Below are 19,230 nucleotides of genomic sequence, written 5' to 3'. Positions count from 1 at the left end.
TAAAAATGATTGATAAGGCAAGTTTACACATTATATAATTATAATCATTTATTGTTGTTTCAAACTTCTGATACAGTTATTTTAATGAATGAATGTTGTTTTAACACCAAAACATTATAATGTGCAAATATTCATTAAAAACACCAATTTAACAACTAAAATATGAAATAGCAATTATTATAAGTTAAGTGACTGGTATTTAATTGATGATTTTATAAATAATGAGGAACTATTTTCTGTGAATGAACAAGATGCAACACAGGTTTAAACCAATAAACAAATAGAAACTATGTCCGTCAAAGGGGGATGTTTCTTAGTTTGTTTACAGTAGGTGCCGACTTAGGATAAATAGACTATAAGTTAGTAGTCTTCCTGAAATATTTCCTTTGAACTTCAATAAACAGTAAATTTTCCAATGAAGAAATAATTATTTATAATACAAAAACTGGCTTTGTTTCTTTTTATTCTGAATTAACAAAATTTAATGTTTCCTTGAAAACATGTGCTGACTTTAATGTTCATAATTTTTAAAACTACTTATGAATCAGATTAAGGATAAACTTAAAATGATTACTGGTAACATCATTTTCTTCTAAAATTTAAATTCATATACTAAATATCATTTTGATTGGGATGTAAAAGTCTCTTAAGATGACCTATGAAATATAATTTTCATTTATTTTGAGATGATTAACGTAACTATAAGTTCTATTTTTAACAGAGAGAAGACTAAAGCGCAAGGAAAAGATCTCAAAACCACTAAGCCTTATTTGTTTTTTAATATGAACTATATGTATATGATAATTTGTTAACAAATAAATACATTTCTATACTGTTTATTTATGAAATAAATTGGTCTCCCTTAACAATTGTACACTAATATCAAATTAAGATAAAAGTTAATTACATATTACAAACATACAATACTGTACATCATTGATAATTAGGTGCATTTCCTATGGGTGAAGATAATTGTGAGGGATCTGACATCTGGGGATCAACTGAAAATAAATGATAATATATATTTTTATTAACATGTCTACTTTTCAGTAAGAAAATTAAACCTAAAATATGACTCATTTGTTGCATTTTTCTCGTCATAGTAATGCAATATAAATTTATGACATAATATAAAATGATCAGTTCAATTAAATGTAAATTTCACAATTATTTAATATTAAGATTATTGCTACATAATTAAGATAATGGCCACTTACTTATCATTCCTAATATTCTAAGGAGCAAAAATTTCAAATATCCTGAGTTCCTACTCAAATTTTTGTTTTAAATTCCACAACTCTTATGATATGGCACATTATTAACAAAAGAAAACATCATTTGACTTACTAAGCGCGCACACTATTGCTCCTCCAACTTTTTAACTGGTTTATTTTTTCTTATGCCATAATTCTATGTCTATATTATTAACCCATAACTGTAAAACTTCATGGTTTTGAAAAAAGCCATTAACTATTATTAAAAAATTCTGTACATTCCATTTACAAAAGTATAAATTTATTAAATTTGTCCCTTAATATTTTATAGTTTGGAAGATTTATTAATAAACTGGAAAAAAAAGTTTCAGAAATTTTGTTATGGGATCAAAATTATTAAAATGATGTTGATTCTATCATCACTTTCTTTCATCAGTTCATTAACACCACCCCTCAAATTGAAAATGTAAATTGTGAGAGAGAGAGTTAATCTATCTAACAATAAAAATGTTTCGAAATTAATTTTTCTCTCAAACTTAATATAATACAACAATTAAACTGCTGTATTATGTAGTATGTTTAGGTGAAATTTTGGATCCTGAAAATATTCTGCAGGGCCCCCTTTTCATAAGTTGCATTGTACCACAATACTTCTTGCTGCCCGCAAACAGCTACACTTGGTCAGCCATACTGTCGGCAAACAAATTTCCTGACTTTTCCGAACACTAATGAAAATCTCCACTTTCCAGGTGCGTAGGAACCCTGAATATCGCACATCTACAATGCAGTGGAAGAGGATAAAGGTCTATTCACACACAACAGTAACGTGCTGGCACAGTGCAGTGAATTTTTGCCCATGGGAAATCATAAACCTAGTTTTAAACCACCCTGTCCAGACTCGTCTGTCACAGTGCTGTGCAGTGGCATAACCGTACCGTGAAAGTACATTTGACGGGAATGATATTTTCACTGACGGTAAATTTTGTTTTCCAATGGATGACGAACATTTAATTGAAATCACACATCAACACCCTGTTCTATTTGATTTCATCTCATTCGAAATACATGGACATTTGGTACAAAATGAATATTTTCTCTGTTTTGTTTAATAAAATATGAAATGCATGTTGGGACATTCGAAAATGTTCAAAAAATATAGATTCGTCATCTTAATTTTTTATAGAGTATGAAACTCCCATTCTGTTGATATTTTTGTCCATGCTTGATATACCCACTTGCAGCACTTTCTTGATTGTATTTCTTTTTCTTCTTCATCCAAACATATAGTTATCATAGCCAATTCATCCTTCAAAAAGTCCACGACCACTCACTGACAACACGGTCACGTCACTGTTACCATTTACACACAACAGTGCTGGCACATCACTGTTGTGTGTAAATGGACCCTAAAGCAGCACCCAGTTGTCTCTATGTGATAAGAAAATGCTAAATCACTTGAATGGTTGCATCACTGTTTTGTAGGGTGTCCTGTCGTTATGTATGGTGGAGCTGATGACTGGAAAAACATGGAAGGATATCAGGGAGAGGGTTAAAGTTAAATAGGTGCATGGAGAGACAAGACAAAGAGTATGTCAGTAAGGTGACTAAGAACACAAAAGTAGAGGAAGTAAGTGGGATATGAAAGTGTGCAATCTCAAATGAGAGAAGGCAGCAGATAGGAATGTGTGGTAATCATGAATCACATATGCAGACACCAAGGAATCCCGGAATTAAGAAAAAAAAGTTTTAAATCAAAAATTAGATCAAAGGACTATTTATTTAAGAATTAACTACTAAATAAATAATTGTTAATAAATTAAAACTTACAAGGTTTAAAATGCTCTGCAGAATAACGAGTAAATAAAATTCCAACACCTTCAATTAGTGCTAAAAGAACACCACCTGGAATAATTATTCATTAAAATAAATTAATAAATTTAATATTTTATGAATTTATATAGAGTTTACTAATAAAACAGATATTTAACCATATTGATTCATCTGTAAATATATTAAAAATAAATTTTTCTCATTGGAACAAATAACTGAACTTCAAAAGAAATTATAATCAAATTGTCTAATGCAATTGTCATAGTAACATTTTTTTCTATAACCCAGATAAATTCAGAATTTAGCTGCTTGAATATAAATCTCTTTATTTCAATGAAGAGTCTATTTAAAAATTCATTTCTAAGTTATTTTAAATAATTACAAAAAAAAAAAAAAACTAATTTAGTATTGAATGATACATTTCCTTAGAGCAGAAAGGGTTAAGTAATAAGAGGATTTTTTTTAAAAGTTCATTATACTGTGTATAAACAAAAACAGCTTAATCAAAAAGAACTCAAGTAGATGCAAATTTACAAAAATAAGATATTGTCAAAGTCAAGGTACTGCAAAAAGTTTTCTTACCTATAATTGCAGATCCTACCATTGCACCCGCACCATCTATAAATAATGAAATTACATTAAGTTTTTTATGTTTATAATTTAAAAGTTAATAGTAAATACATTTAATATACAGTCAAACTTTGTTATAATGAGCAAAACACCATAACAATTTTAATTTATGCTTATTTCTGTACATTTTCTTATTGTGTACTTGGTGGATATACAGAGAATTTTCGGTAGCTATGCAAACACTTGAACGTTCCTAATTGTTTCGAGTAGTAGGAAATGAGATACTGAATTCTTGGAAGAGATAAAACTGAAAGGATTACTTAGTTTTACAACCTGCACGGATTAGAGACCTATTTATCACTTAACTTCCTTTTTTGGAGATTGCCTTCCTCATTCTTGGCTAGCTTCTGGCCCTATTTTGCAAATTTATCTAATCATCACTACAATTGTAAAATTACCATATACTCTAGTTAGAAATGAATCCTTGTACGAGAAAGACGTCTGTGAATAAAAGAAAATGTTTCTCAGTGTACGAAAAAGTGGAAATTATTCGAGAGTTAGAAAGTGGTGCTAAAAATGTTGAAGTGTATAGAAAGTACTCTTTGTCTTTTTCGACGTATCGACGTCGTGGAAAAATAAAGTTGTCTAACTTTCGGCACTGGAGAAAAATATAACCGAAACAAACAATTCGAAAAGTTTGAGTGAGCAAACATCGACGAAGCACTGTTTCAATGGTTTAGTACGAAAAGAAGTGCTGGATTTTCAATAGACATCGATCTTGAAGGCCGAAGCAGAAAAATCTGCTAGACAATTTGGATGTAACAATTTTGTATGCAACAACGGTTGGATTGATCAATTCAAAAAAACATATCATCGTTTATTCAAAAATAGTGGAGAATCTCCATCTGATCCAGTAACCACAAATGAATGGATTGACAGTGTTTGGACAGAAGTGAGAAAAGATTTTAATGATGAAGGTATCTATGATGCTGATGAAACGAGACTTTTTTATAATCTGACACCTGACTATACATTTAACCTGATAACAGTGTTTATTTATTTCTCATCATTTATATACAGGGGTATAAACAAAAATGAATGATTACTTTAGACCAGTGATGCAACTATGGGTTAACCTAATATCCCTCATATCAGTCATTCTCAAATATCTTGTAAACTTGTAAACTTGTATACAGAAATGAATTCAATAATAATTGATTAAATAGCAAAGAAAATATACTGTAAAATTTAATTGAACGTGTAACTTTATTTGTAAATGACTTGATTGCTGATCTCCTACATGAAACATTAGGTCTATTTGATTGGTATCAATAGTACAGGTACTCCTCACTTTATGACCTATCTGCTTAACGACCAATCGAGTTTCGACCTGCAATTCGGGGAATCCCCTTTCTCGGCTTGAGTGTCGGTCAGTGGCGACTGGTGACGTGCACTAAGTGTACTATAATAGTCTTTTTATGAATAAATTTGAAGTTTGTTGCATAATTTGTATAATTTTACAAAGATTCTATATTCCCGGCGCAAGCTCCTTGCTTATCGACCATTTCGCTTAATGACGTAGTTGTCGGAACGGAACTCGGTCGTAAAATGAGAAGTACCCGTACATGTTTTTATATAAATTTAATGTTCTTCTTCGGAATTTTTCATTGTAAAACTGATGTAATGATGTAAAGTTAACACAAAAATGTGCACTATCTCAACTAAATGGATTCATTGTTCTAATACATGTTCTGTTACGTCATAATTTTCAAATCTCTTGTGTCACTGTTGCATGTCTATTCTTCCCACCTGAAAGTGATTTAAGAGACATTAGTAAGACTTGCTCACAGACAGAAGTACCTAGGAATTTAAACTTACAAATTTTAGTGTATATTACAGCACTTTTAATAATACACGTTTCAAGCATTTTAACATGCATATAGGAGTGCATATATCTGATATATGTTGCATATTTTTTGTGTGTGTATTGGGATTTTAAACACACGTATATCTGACCTTTAATTATCTCATTATTTATTTCTGCATCCAGCATTACCATTAAGGGCTGTTACATAAGTTACCAAATAAGCTTTAGAATAACTACCCATGGAATAAATTTGATCTTGTCACTAATCTAAAGAATAAGCTATACTATTGCAAGAATTTCTTTGACTTGTCAGATAGTTAAAAAATTCTTACTGTGCAATTGCATTACTGAGAACAATGGTAAACAAAATGAAAGAGTAAAAAACAAGTAAATTTAAGTATAAGTGTGGGATGGAGTACATTATATACAAAAATATATATTGGGAGATTTTGTGGATATCATCTACAGCATTTTAATATACATACTTTATATAACATAATGATTATCATTTCTCATTATAAACCAAGATTCATTTAACTCTCTAGCTTTTTAAATTGAAATCAATTCTGAAAACTTACAATTGCTATACAACATTATAAAATCTGACCTTCCTTGAAAATATTAGGATAAACTTCCTTTAAGTATTCTAAATAGAGGTTATTCACATCAGAATTGGAGCTGGTCACACATCTTGTTTTTTTGCTAATCTATAGAATAAACTTGTAACCACCTGAAATCAGTAGGTTAACTTACTTGGCAGAGTACCCCAAAGATTTACATTTGTGCAATGCACCGAGGGTAGGGTTTCTCATTTCCCGGTCTTTTGCTTGTCCCGAAATTCCGGGATAAAAGTGAACTGTTTCCCAGGATAGAATTAATTATTTTTAAGATATACAAAATATCTTGAAATCAAATGATATAATTATTTTTCATTTTTTAAAGTAATTTAATACATTCTGCAACCTCCAAAATCATATTAATAATGCTGTGTAAGATATATATTAAAAATTACCTTTGAATTATGTGGAAATTTTCACAAATAGAAAAAATTTATTAAAGTTTGCTGGAAACTACATACAACAACAACAACAAAAATACTTTAAATTGAGTTCCAAATTTAAAAGAAATGAACTTAGATCAAACTTCTAATTTAAAAGGTAATTTTCATTTTATATTAAATAAAACATAATACAAAACATTGTTGTAAATTTTTATAATAAGATTTTAAAAAGCAAAGATGTTCAATACTCCAATCACTTGATCTGATTCTTATTTTAGTAATGAAAAGTCTTGCTACTGAGAATGCTCTTTCCGATTCAATTGATGTGAGTGGAATCATGTTTAATGCATCTAACAGAAGGCAGACGTTACGTGTTTTTCCACCCGTAGCGTCGAAGATTTCTAGTTTGTTTTTGAGACATGTTGCAGTATTTCTTTTCCTCTCTAGTATTCTTGATTTGTCTACCTTGGCTGCTTTAATAGGAACATCACGCTTATAGCCCAATAATTCAGCAGTTCGTTTGTCTTTAATAATCAGGTTTATGAACTTCATACTTGCAGACTTCATATTTGTTTGTATTCTTGCCCAATTTGCACAACCTGGCATTACGCAATTATTGAAGCTACTGGACATGGTTAAAAATTAAGACAGCGTAAGCACAATTATTCCAGATATTACAGGTTCTGACAAGTAAAGAATTTTCAGAGTTCTGCCACAAATAAGCTACGTATTGATTATTGACAATCTGTAACATGCCATAAAGAGAAAAAAATTTAAAAAAAACTAATAAGTAGGTTTAAAATTAATAAATACAAATGTATTTTGACAGTTTATGAGTTAATTATACTTTCTATTTGCAAAATTTCCTCGACCTTAACACAAAATAAGAAAAAAGTAAACTTTTAAGAAATTTGCGGAATTTCCCGCATTAAAAATTTTTAACAACTGGGATCCCGGGATCACATTTGAGAAACCCTAACTGAGGGTAATTCTGTAGATTAAGGTGCATTTAATCTTGATATTATAACTTGTACAACTAACCCTAATGCAGAAAGATGCTATCAAAATTAAACAAATGACAAAAATTCTGTACAGTTAGCGCATCTCATTCTTCATTACAATTTTGGCTGCATACATTGCAGAAATCTCAATGTGAAATTTTATTATACTCTTCTCGTTGATCAAAACTCTTACAAAAAGACTTCTGTTTATTAATTCACAAAACCAAGAATGTTTTAAAAATGATGCTTAATTTTATTATAAAATCTTTAAAAAATTGATTCAAGTTCCAAAGATTACTTTAACTAACTAAATTGCTTTTTCTAGAAAATATGGTTTTAAACTGTAAAGTTTTAATTTACGTGCTTATATTAAAAAATATGTAAAAATAAATTAAGAATCAAACAAATTACATACTTCGTACTGCCAATATAGCTCCTGTTAAGGCGCCACTGGTAATGGAATTCCATGGATCTTCCTTTTTCCTGATATGAACTAATGAACAGTCAATTGTGGAAAATAATCCTCCCCAAACTGCAAAGTTGCCTAAAAGAAGATTTTTTCTTATACATTATAATTTTACTCTTTTATTATGTTTTTAATATAAAACTTTAGCTAAGAGAACAGAAATAGAAAGCATAAAAATAATGATTCAACGTTTTATTTGTCTTCAATTATTGCAATGATTCGCAATGCCTAATTTTTTTAAATTCGATATGTATTACCATTATCATTTATATTATTATACTAATATCTTTAATCAATAAATCATCTGTAAAGATCATTATTTTTAAAAGGTAACCCTTTTAAAAAATTAAACAAATTTATTAAAATCTTTTTAATTACAATTAACTTCTTTATTTTATAAAGATATAAATTTCTTTTTGAATTTGTCCGTAATAAAATTCTTATTTAATATAAGATACGTAAAAGTATTTCAAACTATGTTTACATTACTTCATCATAGAAAATTTCATATCTATTCAACTGTACAAATAAAAATGTAACAAAATAAATTCACTGCTATTCTTCGAATTTACTAATGATTTATTAAAAATTACTGTAGTCACCACAAAGCTGTTAAGATCATAAATATGAGAAAACCAAATATATTTCTACACTTTAAAGTGATTGGCAAATTGCCTTCGTAACATGATCTTTGAACTTTCACCAAATAAACGCTTTTGTCTTAACCTTACAACTGTTTCTTTTTCATTACTACTATACTACAGTTCTTGTTGAATGAATGAATAACTTTGGAAAAGTTTATGATTTTTTAGTACTGTAAGCTTAATTCCAACAATAAGACAGAAGTATAATAAAATTAATATGTATGATGATAAATGGTAATTGACAACTTAACCAGATTAGTCTTCTCTAACATACAATGAACATTGTTCGATTTTTTCAACTTGCCCTCCCCCTATTCCTATGTTACGCCAGTCTCTATGGTCAACATTCATCCTCTGAAAGAGTATTTGAACTGATTCTCTGTTTTAGCTTTAAAATATTTTGTAAGTAATTAATTCTTTCAGAATATTGAAGGCAGGACTTTGTGTTTTCGTAAGGTAGATTAAGGATGATGGGATGTTATATAAAGTGTCTGCTATTTACAGGTAAATATTATAGATGAAGGGTCAGGGGGTTGTAAAAATCCTCATTAAATAGAGGTGTCTGCTATTCGGGAGTGTCTGTTAGTGGAGGTTTCACTGTATTACTGAACAAATATTATTTAATGTTAATATGAAAGAAAAGTTATTGCAAAATATTATCATAAATATTTTTTCCATAATTTTTCAAGCATTCTTGTAATCAGTCAAAATATCACAAATCCATCAAATTGTTACAGCATTCAGTGATTTGGAAAGCGCCAATTTAAGATTTTAAAATAACTATACTTAATTTGGAGCATTTTCTAATAATTTCTAACAAAAAATGACAAATAAACAAACTATAATTACCTCCTATTACAGGAGCCCTGCTCTTCACTGCTGCTAAACTTCCAAGTAAACGCCTATTTACACCCTATATAATAAATACATACACATATAATACATATATATATATATTTAAAAATAATTATGTTAAATAACATAAAAAAGAAAAAAAAAATTAAATTTGGCATGCAACTGTTCATTTATCATTTTCTATAAAAACAATCTTTACAAATAACTTTTGATCACACACAAACTAACCTTTTCAAAATATTCAATTATAATTAAAAATACAGACATTTACAATATTAATTAAATTTTAGTTCATATTCTATCTCCATTTTTAATATTTATTTTAATTTTTTTTAAACAAAATAAAGCATACTTCTTCTACCACGTTGTTAAAATAAATAAGAATATAAGTATGTACATTCAATCATTTTAAAAATTTAAAATTACAATCAGCAGTATCTTTTCAGGTGACCTTATTGATAGATAGGCCCATTGTCTACCATAGAAGTAGCCGAAATGTATCAAATCCTATTAGAGTTACTAGTACTTTTAGTTCTATTAGTGTTGCCATTTATTCAATAAAAATCCAGCAATGAGCTAAATAACTTTCCTGACTTAATCAGGAAATTTGCAACATGCTCATTTGTCAGACCACCATTTGCCAAAAATTGTTCCAAACTTCACCCACTTTGTATAAAAATTTCTTAGAACAAAATCTAAATCTACTGTGTGCACATGTGCATATTTTTATTTAGTTTTTTCTTATTTTTAATTTTGGTTAATAATTATTCAAAATAAAATTACGTGTGTCACTATATGTTATTAGATTTTATTTTAAAATAAATTATATATTATTATTTATTGTAAAAAGGTAAAAAGCTTAGTTCTGAGGGCTGAGTTGGGTTTTTTTTTTTAAATTGTAAATGTCAAAAATGAGTAAAGTTTTCATAAGTTTGACCCCACTAGAGATGATCACCCTCTGATTTTTAACCACCAAAATTTAATAGCAATGCCTCTTAAGGTACATCATACGTGGTAGCGTGCAGCGACCAACAGATGATGCTTCTACACGTGCATGCAGGAAGCAGCTACCAAGCAAGTTTGATTGCTGCTTCCAAAGAAGAAAAGCTGGATCATCTTTTATTTCATGATACAAATTTTACTATTTGTATTGTGAGAAACTGCTGATATTTCTTATAAATATGGCATGTCTTTTGCATGTAAGAAGTTTCGGTAATACAATATAGAAAACTGTTTTCCATGGCAAGCGTTTAACAAAGTCATCTTGCAGACATTTTGTAAACCGTACATGTCCACTCCAGACAGAGATCATTTGTGAGTTGCAAAGATTCCTTCTGCCCACAGTTGTTGCCATGTAGGACATACTGTTTTGTATAAGTAACCAATCTAAATTTTGTTTCTTAATCTTTACTCCATCCTGAGATATCAAATGAAATATGTGCCAACACACAGTCATGCACATGGAATTTTTTACATTTTTGACTTTGGGAGGTGATGATGCAAAAAACTCAATAGGTCAAATTTGACATGATTACAATATTTTCCTGTTTTATATACATAACAGCCAGGAAAATAAAACCAATTTACAAGAACATTCTGGGGGGGAAAGGTAACAACAAAAACTTATGAAATTAATACAGGTATAGCTCGCCTTACGTCAGTAATTGGTTCCAGGAAAGGCAACGTAAGTTGAATTTTCTTGTGTAGTTACGAAGTAAGTTGAAACTACGGTGGAAAACGCCAATAATGAGCACTTAAAGACCGCTAAATAAGATGACAACACACAGATGTTTTCATGTTTCGTTCTCTAGGATTTATGATGATTATATTAACATGTACTGTAATTGTACACATTTTAATATGATTTTATGTGCTTTTAATGCTTTTCTAGTGATATTATGACTTCGATATTTGTGGCAGACGGATGCAAAGTCAAATAAAATGACTTAAACTTGATTTTTATTTTTCCGTATACTTTTTTGACAAACGACGTATAATCGAGAACGACGTAACTCGAGATATACCTGTAGTGACTGAAAAACAAGCAATACGAATCCATGTTGAAGTTCACAAATTTACTTGCTTAAAACATTGCTAAAAACCTTTATTTAATAAAATAAATGTATTGTATTTTCAGTATTAATTTCAAACCTTTTCCATCTTTTTTCAAAAATAAAAATAAGCAAGAAATCTAAAGACAAAAAGGCTTCTCATCTTTCTGTCTTATGATATAACATGGATATAACTAATTTATCTATTAAAGTATGAAATTTTAGTATCACACTATATGAGACTAATAAGCAGATCATTAATAAAGAAAAATCATTTGAGATCAATCAGAGAAAATAAATAAATAAATAAATTAGAAAAGAACATACGAGATGGCGCCTAATGCCTCACTCTAGTGTCAAATTCATTTGTAATTTATAATTATTATTTCAAAATTATAGCCTGATTATTTACAGCGGTTGTGGGTGTCTATTTAAAATACCTCCTTTGATTTTGGGAATAAACAAAGTGTGATGATGCCAGATCTATACTGTAAGGAATGTGAAAAATAAGCTATAACTTAAGATTCCTAAGCATCGTCAATGGTTCTTTATTGCAGCGCAGTCTTACATTATCATGGTGCAAGAAAAAGACTGCAAATAAGTCTCTCAAATGCTTGTAATCCTTCACAATACTTCATTTAATTGACTATCTCTCTTTGTAAGTAAATTTCCAATTCTAAAAATTCACTCACTGATTTCTGCTTTGTATGGCACGAGAAAGATAAATTCACATTTAAACTTAACTATTACACATCAATGCAACTGAGGTCAAACACTCACAGTTACAAGAAAATGGTGATCACACGTTTTATCCTTGCACTTTCTGGAATATTGTAGTAAGCGTAAACTTATTTATCAGTCAGCCCTCATACTTTTATAAAATAAAATGTTTGATATTATTACGTTCAGGGTCTGTACAGGTAATTCCATCTGTGATTCCCTCCATGACCAATTACGACATTATTCCCTGACTTATTAACATCTCTGTGTTTTCCCCTTTCCATTATGCAATATTCGGCCAAGTCTATGTAAGCCCATTTTGTACACAATTATATAATTTTTTTTATTAAAACACATTTTATTCACTTACAAAAAAACCAAAAAACTTTGCATAAAATTGATTATGTAATTAGCTATGTCATTTCTACGTCATATAAAAAAATTCGCAATTTAATTTAAATTAATTTGTAAATTTTATTTACATAAGAAAAAGACTCGTGTTGGGTTGTAAAATCAATTTTCTCAAAGCAAGGAGGTGGTAAATTCAAAATAATTTGAACAGAAAAAATTGTGATATTTTTGGTCCAGCATGGACCGAAAATTCAAGGTCATTACATATCATCCCATCTCTTCCCGAAACTTATAGTGGGATGGAGTTTTGGCAGGAAAGTGGGTGGTTGTCGATGGTGTTCTTGAAAACCTGACTTTAATTCTATGGCAATATTTTGGCATATTTTCAAAAAATGTGGACTTCTGAAATTCCGTGGGCAATCTGAAGACAAAAATTTGCAGTTTGAGCGATGACATATAACAGGTCATCAGTCCATCAAAATTGGCAGGATTATTATCTACACATACAGTACAATGAATAAAAATACATAAATTGCATGAGGTCAGTCACACAGTCTAAAATGTCCCGTACATAATATCGTTAAGCTGACTGAGTTTTTTTGCCTCCTCCCATGGCATCAACTGGCAGCAATGAGTTAATCAAACATTGCGCAAGTAAAAATAGTTGGGAGGGTTGTATACAGGACACAATCGCAATTGTTTGAGGTGTAAATCCATCTGTGTTATTAGAGGAAGAATAAGTTCCAAAGGAGTAAAGTCTTGAGTGGTAATCACATTTCAAGTCAATATCTATTGGTTCAGGCTGTGGCGCATTTGAAATATTCAAGTCGAAGTTGACGGGCTTGGTTTCCTTATGCTTTCTGTACAACCTGCATTGTTCAGCATTGGTTATTTTGGGCTTTTCTAATTCCTTTTAAATTTTTCTTTCCAATGATATACATCTCTTACATTTCCATTTGTATTTCCTTTGCAATTTCTTTGACATTATGAAAATTTTCTTCAACTTGCAGTTATCAGCTTATAACTTTACAAATTCTATTTTATCAATTATTAATGCTAAATAATATTGTAGATCCTGTCATTCTATACAAATCAACACAAATTTCAATGTCCTACCTCTGCAATCCAAAGTTTTGCTGCCCAAACACCCTGCCACATTGCCATTTTCGGTGTTCATATGCAACCGCTACCCCTGCATAGCTACAGATCCCACTACCCACCATTTTAAATACAGATGTAAACCTCCTATCCAGCAGTACTAGTTGTATTTTTCTTACTATTTAAACTCTGTTGAAGTAATTATTTTAGTATAATTATGCATGTTTTCCTTAGTTAACTACCAATAAATTATATAAAACAAAGAATTAAATTTACTTCAGTTAAAAAAGATAAAAAGTGAAAATGCTTTTATAAAACTCAGAGAAACAAGTAAAAAGATTTGTAATCATTGATATAAATAGTATCTATAATCTTAAATTATAAAAAATGTATTTACCGATGGTGCATTCCTAAATCCCTTTATACTCTGAAAGACAGCACCTCCAATAGCCCCCATTGTGAAGGCACCTCCACAGTCATCGATAATTCGCCAAGGACTGGAATTAATTCATAAAATTAATTATATTCATAATAAACTGTAAAATGGTCAAACTTTTAAAAAAATTATCATAAGAAAAGATTGTAACTGCTGCTAAAAGCACTACCTAGCAGAAAGTATACACTCATCCAGATAACAACAAAGTCAAAAATCGGTAAGACCATGTGTGTGTAAAGCTGTGCTCAAATAAAGACTAGTTATGTTACATTGTGTAGGTTAAATTGTGTTAAGTGAGCTACATACACCACGACATTCACATGTGGGTCTGAGTCTTGCTGTAATTCTTTTCTTCCAGAAAATTCTAAATTAAATTTAATTTATTATAATTATTAAATCTCAGTATGAAATGGCAGCATTACTGCCTATCTCAAGACAAATTATTCAGTATTTAATTAATTACATAGCCATATTAAAGCCTAATAATTCAGCAATTGTTTGGCTTTAACTATAAATCAAGTTTGTGAGTTGATGTTTATACACAAGGCATAGAAATTTTGAAAAAAATCCATCACAAAAAAAAAACAAAAGCTTTGTAAAGAGAAGAGTTACAGAACAACAGACAGTGTTTTCAGTAAGAATGCTTATTGAGAGAGACAAAAACAGTCATCCACCTTGCCGTCCTTAATCTTAGAAAGCATTTGACTGTGTACCAGATGACTTAATATAATATGGTATAGTATGACCGTGGCATTTCTGAAAAATTTATGAAATAGACTAAAATATTCTACATTGGATCTACTAGCTCGTGTTTAACGACCTTCTTCAGGTTAGAACATCGAAAAAATCGAACATAAGAACGTTTAGCAGTAACGGCCGCTCGTTTGGAACGTTTTAAGAAGAACATTTAAATAGGATGGCATGCGCCATCTCTACGTCGATGAGTATTAAATAATACGATACAGGAGAATAATGTAAAGATAGATAACAAACAGTGAACAATAATAATAAAAAATATATGCCTCGTGGGGATATTGAAAATAAAATACTAACATAATATGGTGCGTGCTGAACATCTCATATACCGAGGGAAGGGTAGGGGCTGTGCGGAGACTGACCGGCGGGTTCAGCGTAAGCTTCTGCAAATCCGCCTTTCTGGCGTTTACGTGTCGCCTGAGCGCCAGGCCGTAGATATTTTACTAGCCTCTCGGAAGTTTATGGATTGCCCTTTCTGGCTAGCTTTGTAGATATGCCATGCCTCTGTATACCGTAGGTGCTTTATGTTACGAACTGTTTGTATTAGTCTTGCTTGGGCCCATTCGGCTTGGACTTCCTGGGGATCTGCTAGGACATAAGTCGCCAGCGCTGTGCAAGGCTGTTCGTTTCTTATGTTTCTCTGATGTTCCGCTAGCTTTTCCTTGAGTGATCTTCTGGTGGCACCAATGTAAAATAATTTATTCTGCCTCTGTGCGTCCGTAATCGGGATTTTGTAAACTCCCGGGAGGGAATTAGTGTCCGAGGGGTCTTTATCAGCTCTTAATAGTTGGTATATAGTGGGACTCCTTTTGTATATTATTCTTTTGTTTGTAGCATTTCCTATGCGTCTATATATGCCGCTCAGTGCCGCTCTATAGTCCATCAACGTAAACTCCTCTGTGTTTAGGAGGTTTCTCTTCTTAGTGTGTGTCGTGGTGAGGCTAGTGATGGCTTTGTGACTGATCCGTGCTTCTTAGCTAGCTTCATGATGTAATTCATCTCCTTATTTTCGTCTTGGGTGCTACTGCAGTGTGTGTGTGCTCGAGCGGCGAGCGCTCTGAATGCTGCGAGTTTATACGCTGGCGGGTCGTGCGAGTTCCATGGGATGAATATCGGGTTGTAAGTGGGCTTTCTGTATACTTTAGTGTGGAAAACTCCTTGGCTATCCAGCTGTATAGATAAATCTAGGAAATGTATAAATTTATCATTTTCTTGTTCGAGTTCGATCTCGAGGCCGAATTTGTTTTCGTTTATGTCCGTTATGAATTGGAGTATGTTGGGTTTTACTTTCCAGAAAACCACTACGTCATCGACGTACCTAGCGTAAATTAGGATTTGCGAAGCATATTTAGGCAGGAGTGCATTCTCCATCGTTCTTAAGACCATCTCGCATAATGTACCTGCCAGGGGGCTACCCATGGCTACACCTTTCTGTTGCGTGTAAGTGACGCCTTTAAAGCTAAAGATGGATGAGAATGTGGTTAAGTGCGTCATCTCTAGTATATGTTTTCTTTTCTTTTCTGGGGACTTGATCACGCTTAGGAGGAAGTCTCTTAGGTGGCAGAAACATGGTTCCAGCTTGATGGAGGGATATAAAGCCTTGAAGTCCAATACGGTCATATATTTAACTTCTTGCGGATTCATGCTAGCCATTCTTTGTAGGAGGTCTATGGGTTGTTTTATGCTGTACGGACTCTGGGGTAAATATTTATTAACGAAGCCGTTAACCAATCTTTCTAGTAAAATTGTGGGTGCGCTCCCTTTATCTACCACTGGCCTTAATGCCTTATCTTCTTTATGGGTTTTAGCAAATCCAAATAGCCTTGGTGTCGAGGGAGAGTGGACGACGATATTAGTCATACCCAGTTCTTTAGCAAGCGGTGTGCATGCAAATCTTTTAATCCTTGCTTGCAGCTTCTCTAGTGCGCTTGGGTGGGTTGTAATACACTGCATGTCATGTAGATACTTTAACATAAGGTCATCATAAGTGCTCTTATTCATGACCACTAAGTCTTTTGATTTGTCTGCCCTTGTTAGCACGATGTTGTTAGCTTTCAGCCACTCTTTACTTTTCTTGATATACTGCCATGTGGGGTCGTTGTCTTTTATACTATTTGCATGCTTGATTTTGAGTGCGGTTTCCCATCTGAACGTTTCTTTCTTAATCTCGCTGAGTCCTTCTAATGCTTGCTCGATTTCCGGCATGATTTTATCTAGTGTGAGTATCGGTTTCGGTGCGTATTTAGGGCCGTATTTACAAGCTTCTTTCAGGTACGTAGGAAGTGTGATATCATCCCAGCATATAATAGTGTGGTTTATCTGCTTTTTAGGGTGAGTATCTTGGTGCTTTCTTATCCATTCCATTTTATTCCTATACTTCATCTTTAGTCTGTTTTTCACTTGCGTAGCTAGGCTTACAACGCAGCCGTTAGCTTCCGTTAGGACGTGCGGATTAAGCTCGTACAGTTCGTTTTCTAGTTCAATAAGCGTATTGATTAGATAAAATCTTCGGCGTCGTGTAGAGCGGATAGCTTTTCGTAGGCATATTGTTCTTAGTTTAGGGATTAAAGAGGCACATTCGTGCGGTAAACGTATTCTCCAGATTGACATAGGGAAGACGTTGTATCTTCTGCATTCTGTCAGGAATTCAAGCTTTGCGTCGTTTCTGCAGATCTTCAGTACTAACGTTCGGTACTTTTTGGCCGGCGATGCCATATTGTAGCTCATCTTTGACTGCGTGACTTATCAATACCCAACTCGTACCACCTTATATAAGCAGCCTTGTTTAAAAGAATCTAACTAACGTTTTCGATCGTGTTTAACGACCTTCTTCAGGTTAGAACATCGAAAAAATCGAACATAAGAACGTTTAGCAGTAACGGCCACTCGTTTGGAACGTTTTAAGAAGAACATTTAAATAGGATGGCATGCGCCATCTCTACGTCAATGAGTATTAAATAATACGATACAGAAGAATAATGTAAAGATAGATAACCAACAGTGAACAATAATAATAAAAAATATATGCCTCGTGGGGATATTGAAAATAAAATACTAACATAATATGGTGCGTGCTGAACATCTCATATACCGAGGGAAGGGTAGGGGCTGTGCGGAGACTGACCGGCGGGTTCAGCTTACGCTGAACCCGCCGGTCAGTCTCCGCACAGCCTCTACCCTTCCCTCGGTAGGGAATGTTTCCCTCGGTAGGAAACATTCTCTCCGATAGGGAATGTTTTAGGTGAAAAAACCATGTTTGAAACACCCGCTACTAAGCAATAGTGAGCAGATAAACAAGCATAATGTTTTCTATTAATTACATTGGACAATCAAATGCTAACAATAAGTGGTTATTCTGTGTACAAATATACTTTCTAGCTTAGTTTTTGACTTACGACAAAATCTCGAGAACCTAACCCGTTCTCAAGTAGGAAGCATCTGTATTTCAGATCCGGTTAGTGTTTAAATTTGAGAAAAATGATATTTTCCCTTCCTCTTAATGCAATTAAACAGGAACATTAGCATCAGTGCACATTGAAATAATCGTGTTTCCCATTTCAAACAAGGCATCAAAATTACGGTGCCTATTTAAAACACACCATACTATCTCTAGTGATATACATGTACTATTACTTACGAAGAAGCAAAAAATGTAAGTTACGTTGGACATTCTTAAAATTCTACTAGGACAAATTATAGTAATATGTTTCCAGTATAGGCCTAATTATTTTTTGTTGAATCATACATATTGTTATAAAATTATGGAAAGACCTATATCTTTCAAGGGATTGTAGAGGGATGATGATGATAAAGAACAAAGGTGATTATTAAGATTAATTAATAATCATCCGTTGTTATTATTAGCATATTTAACTGTATTTTATTAAAATACTGATGAAAAGTTATCAATATTTCAGATAAAATACAAAAACCGATGTGATATTAGCGGTAAATTTAAAATTTGTCAGCAAATCACATTGATCTTTTAATATGACGTAACACAGGTACAAGCTTACGATTCAATGGAAATACAAGTCTTAGGCAGTCACTCTGATTAAAAAAAATTATAAAATAATAAGCAAATAATTAATAAAAATATCAAATTAATTGTAATATACAATATGAAATTGAAGACAAAAGTAATGAATTATTTATAAAGTCGAATTTTCAAATAGCTATCGTAAAGTAACTTAAAATAATATAATAAAGTATCACTTATCGTACGAATTTGTTTCGTGATCAACTTTACGCATTTATTAAGAAATTTCGCTTATTAAAATATCACTTCATTCAAAATTTAAATTTTTCTTACCACGGTTCACGTGCGTATTCCTCCATTTTGAAATTGACGTAATCAATATTAACGTGAAA

The 19,230-nt window shown here is 31.8% G+C and overlaps 3 protein-coding genes across 4 annotated transcripts in view; 2 read left to right on the top strand and 1 right to left on the bottom strand.

Annotated features, from left to right (window-relative positions):
* LOC136988575 (PRA1 family protein 3-like) overlaps nucleotides 1–837 on the top strand; it is a 13,792-nt gene extending 12,955 nt beyond the window's left edge. For both annotated transcript variants that reach the window (XM_067286485.1, XM_067286482.1), the window contains exon 6: nucleotides 722–837. The gene's annotated coding sequence lies outside the window, so the exon portion shown is untranslated. The remainder of the gene's footprint in view (nucleotides 1–721) is intronic.
* LOC136988624 (putative protein-lysine deacylase ABHD14B) overlaps nucleotides 1–19,230 on the top strand; it is a 147,571-nt gene that overhangs the window by 62,639 nt on the left and 65,702 nt on the right. The gene's annotated exons all lie outside the window — the stretch shown is intronic.
* LOC136988594 (mitochondrial import inner membrane translocase subunit Tim17-B) lies at nucleotides 821–19,230 on the bottom strand. Its single transcript, XM_067286496.1, has 7 exons — nucleotides 19,172–19,230; nucleotides 14,065–14,164; nucleotides 9,442–9,505; nucleotides 7,898–8,026; nucleotides 3,627–3,662; nucleotides 3,042–3,116; nucleotides 821–1,001 (listed from the first exon to the last, which is right to left on the bottom strand). Exons 1-7 carry the CDS (start codon nucleotides 19,195–19,197, stop codon nucleotides 934–936), a joined length of 498 nt encoding a protein of 165 aa, XP_067142597.1. The 5' UTR covers nucleotides 19,198–19,230; the 3' UTR covers nucleotides 821–933.

Source organism: Centruroides vittatus, unplaced genomic scaffold (genome assembly GCF_030686945.1).
Source record: "Centruroides vittatus isolate TY-2023 unplaced genomic scaffold, ASM3068694v2 contig_1259, whole genome shotgun sequence".
Taxonomy (NCBI): Eukaryota; Metazoa; Arthropoda; class Arachnida; order Scorpiones; family Buthidae; genus Centruroides; species Centruroides vittatus.
This window is presented reverse-complemented; position numbering and strand designations above follow the sequence as displayed.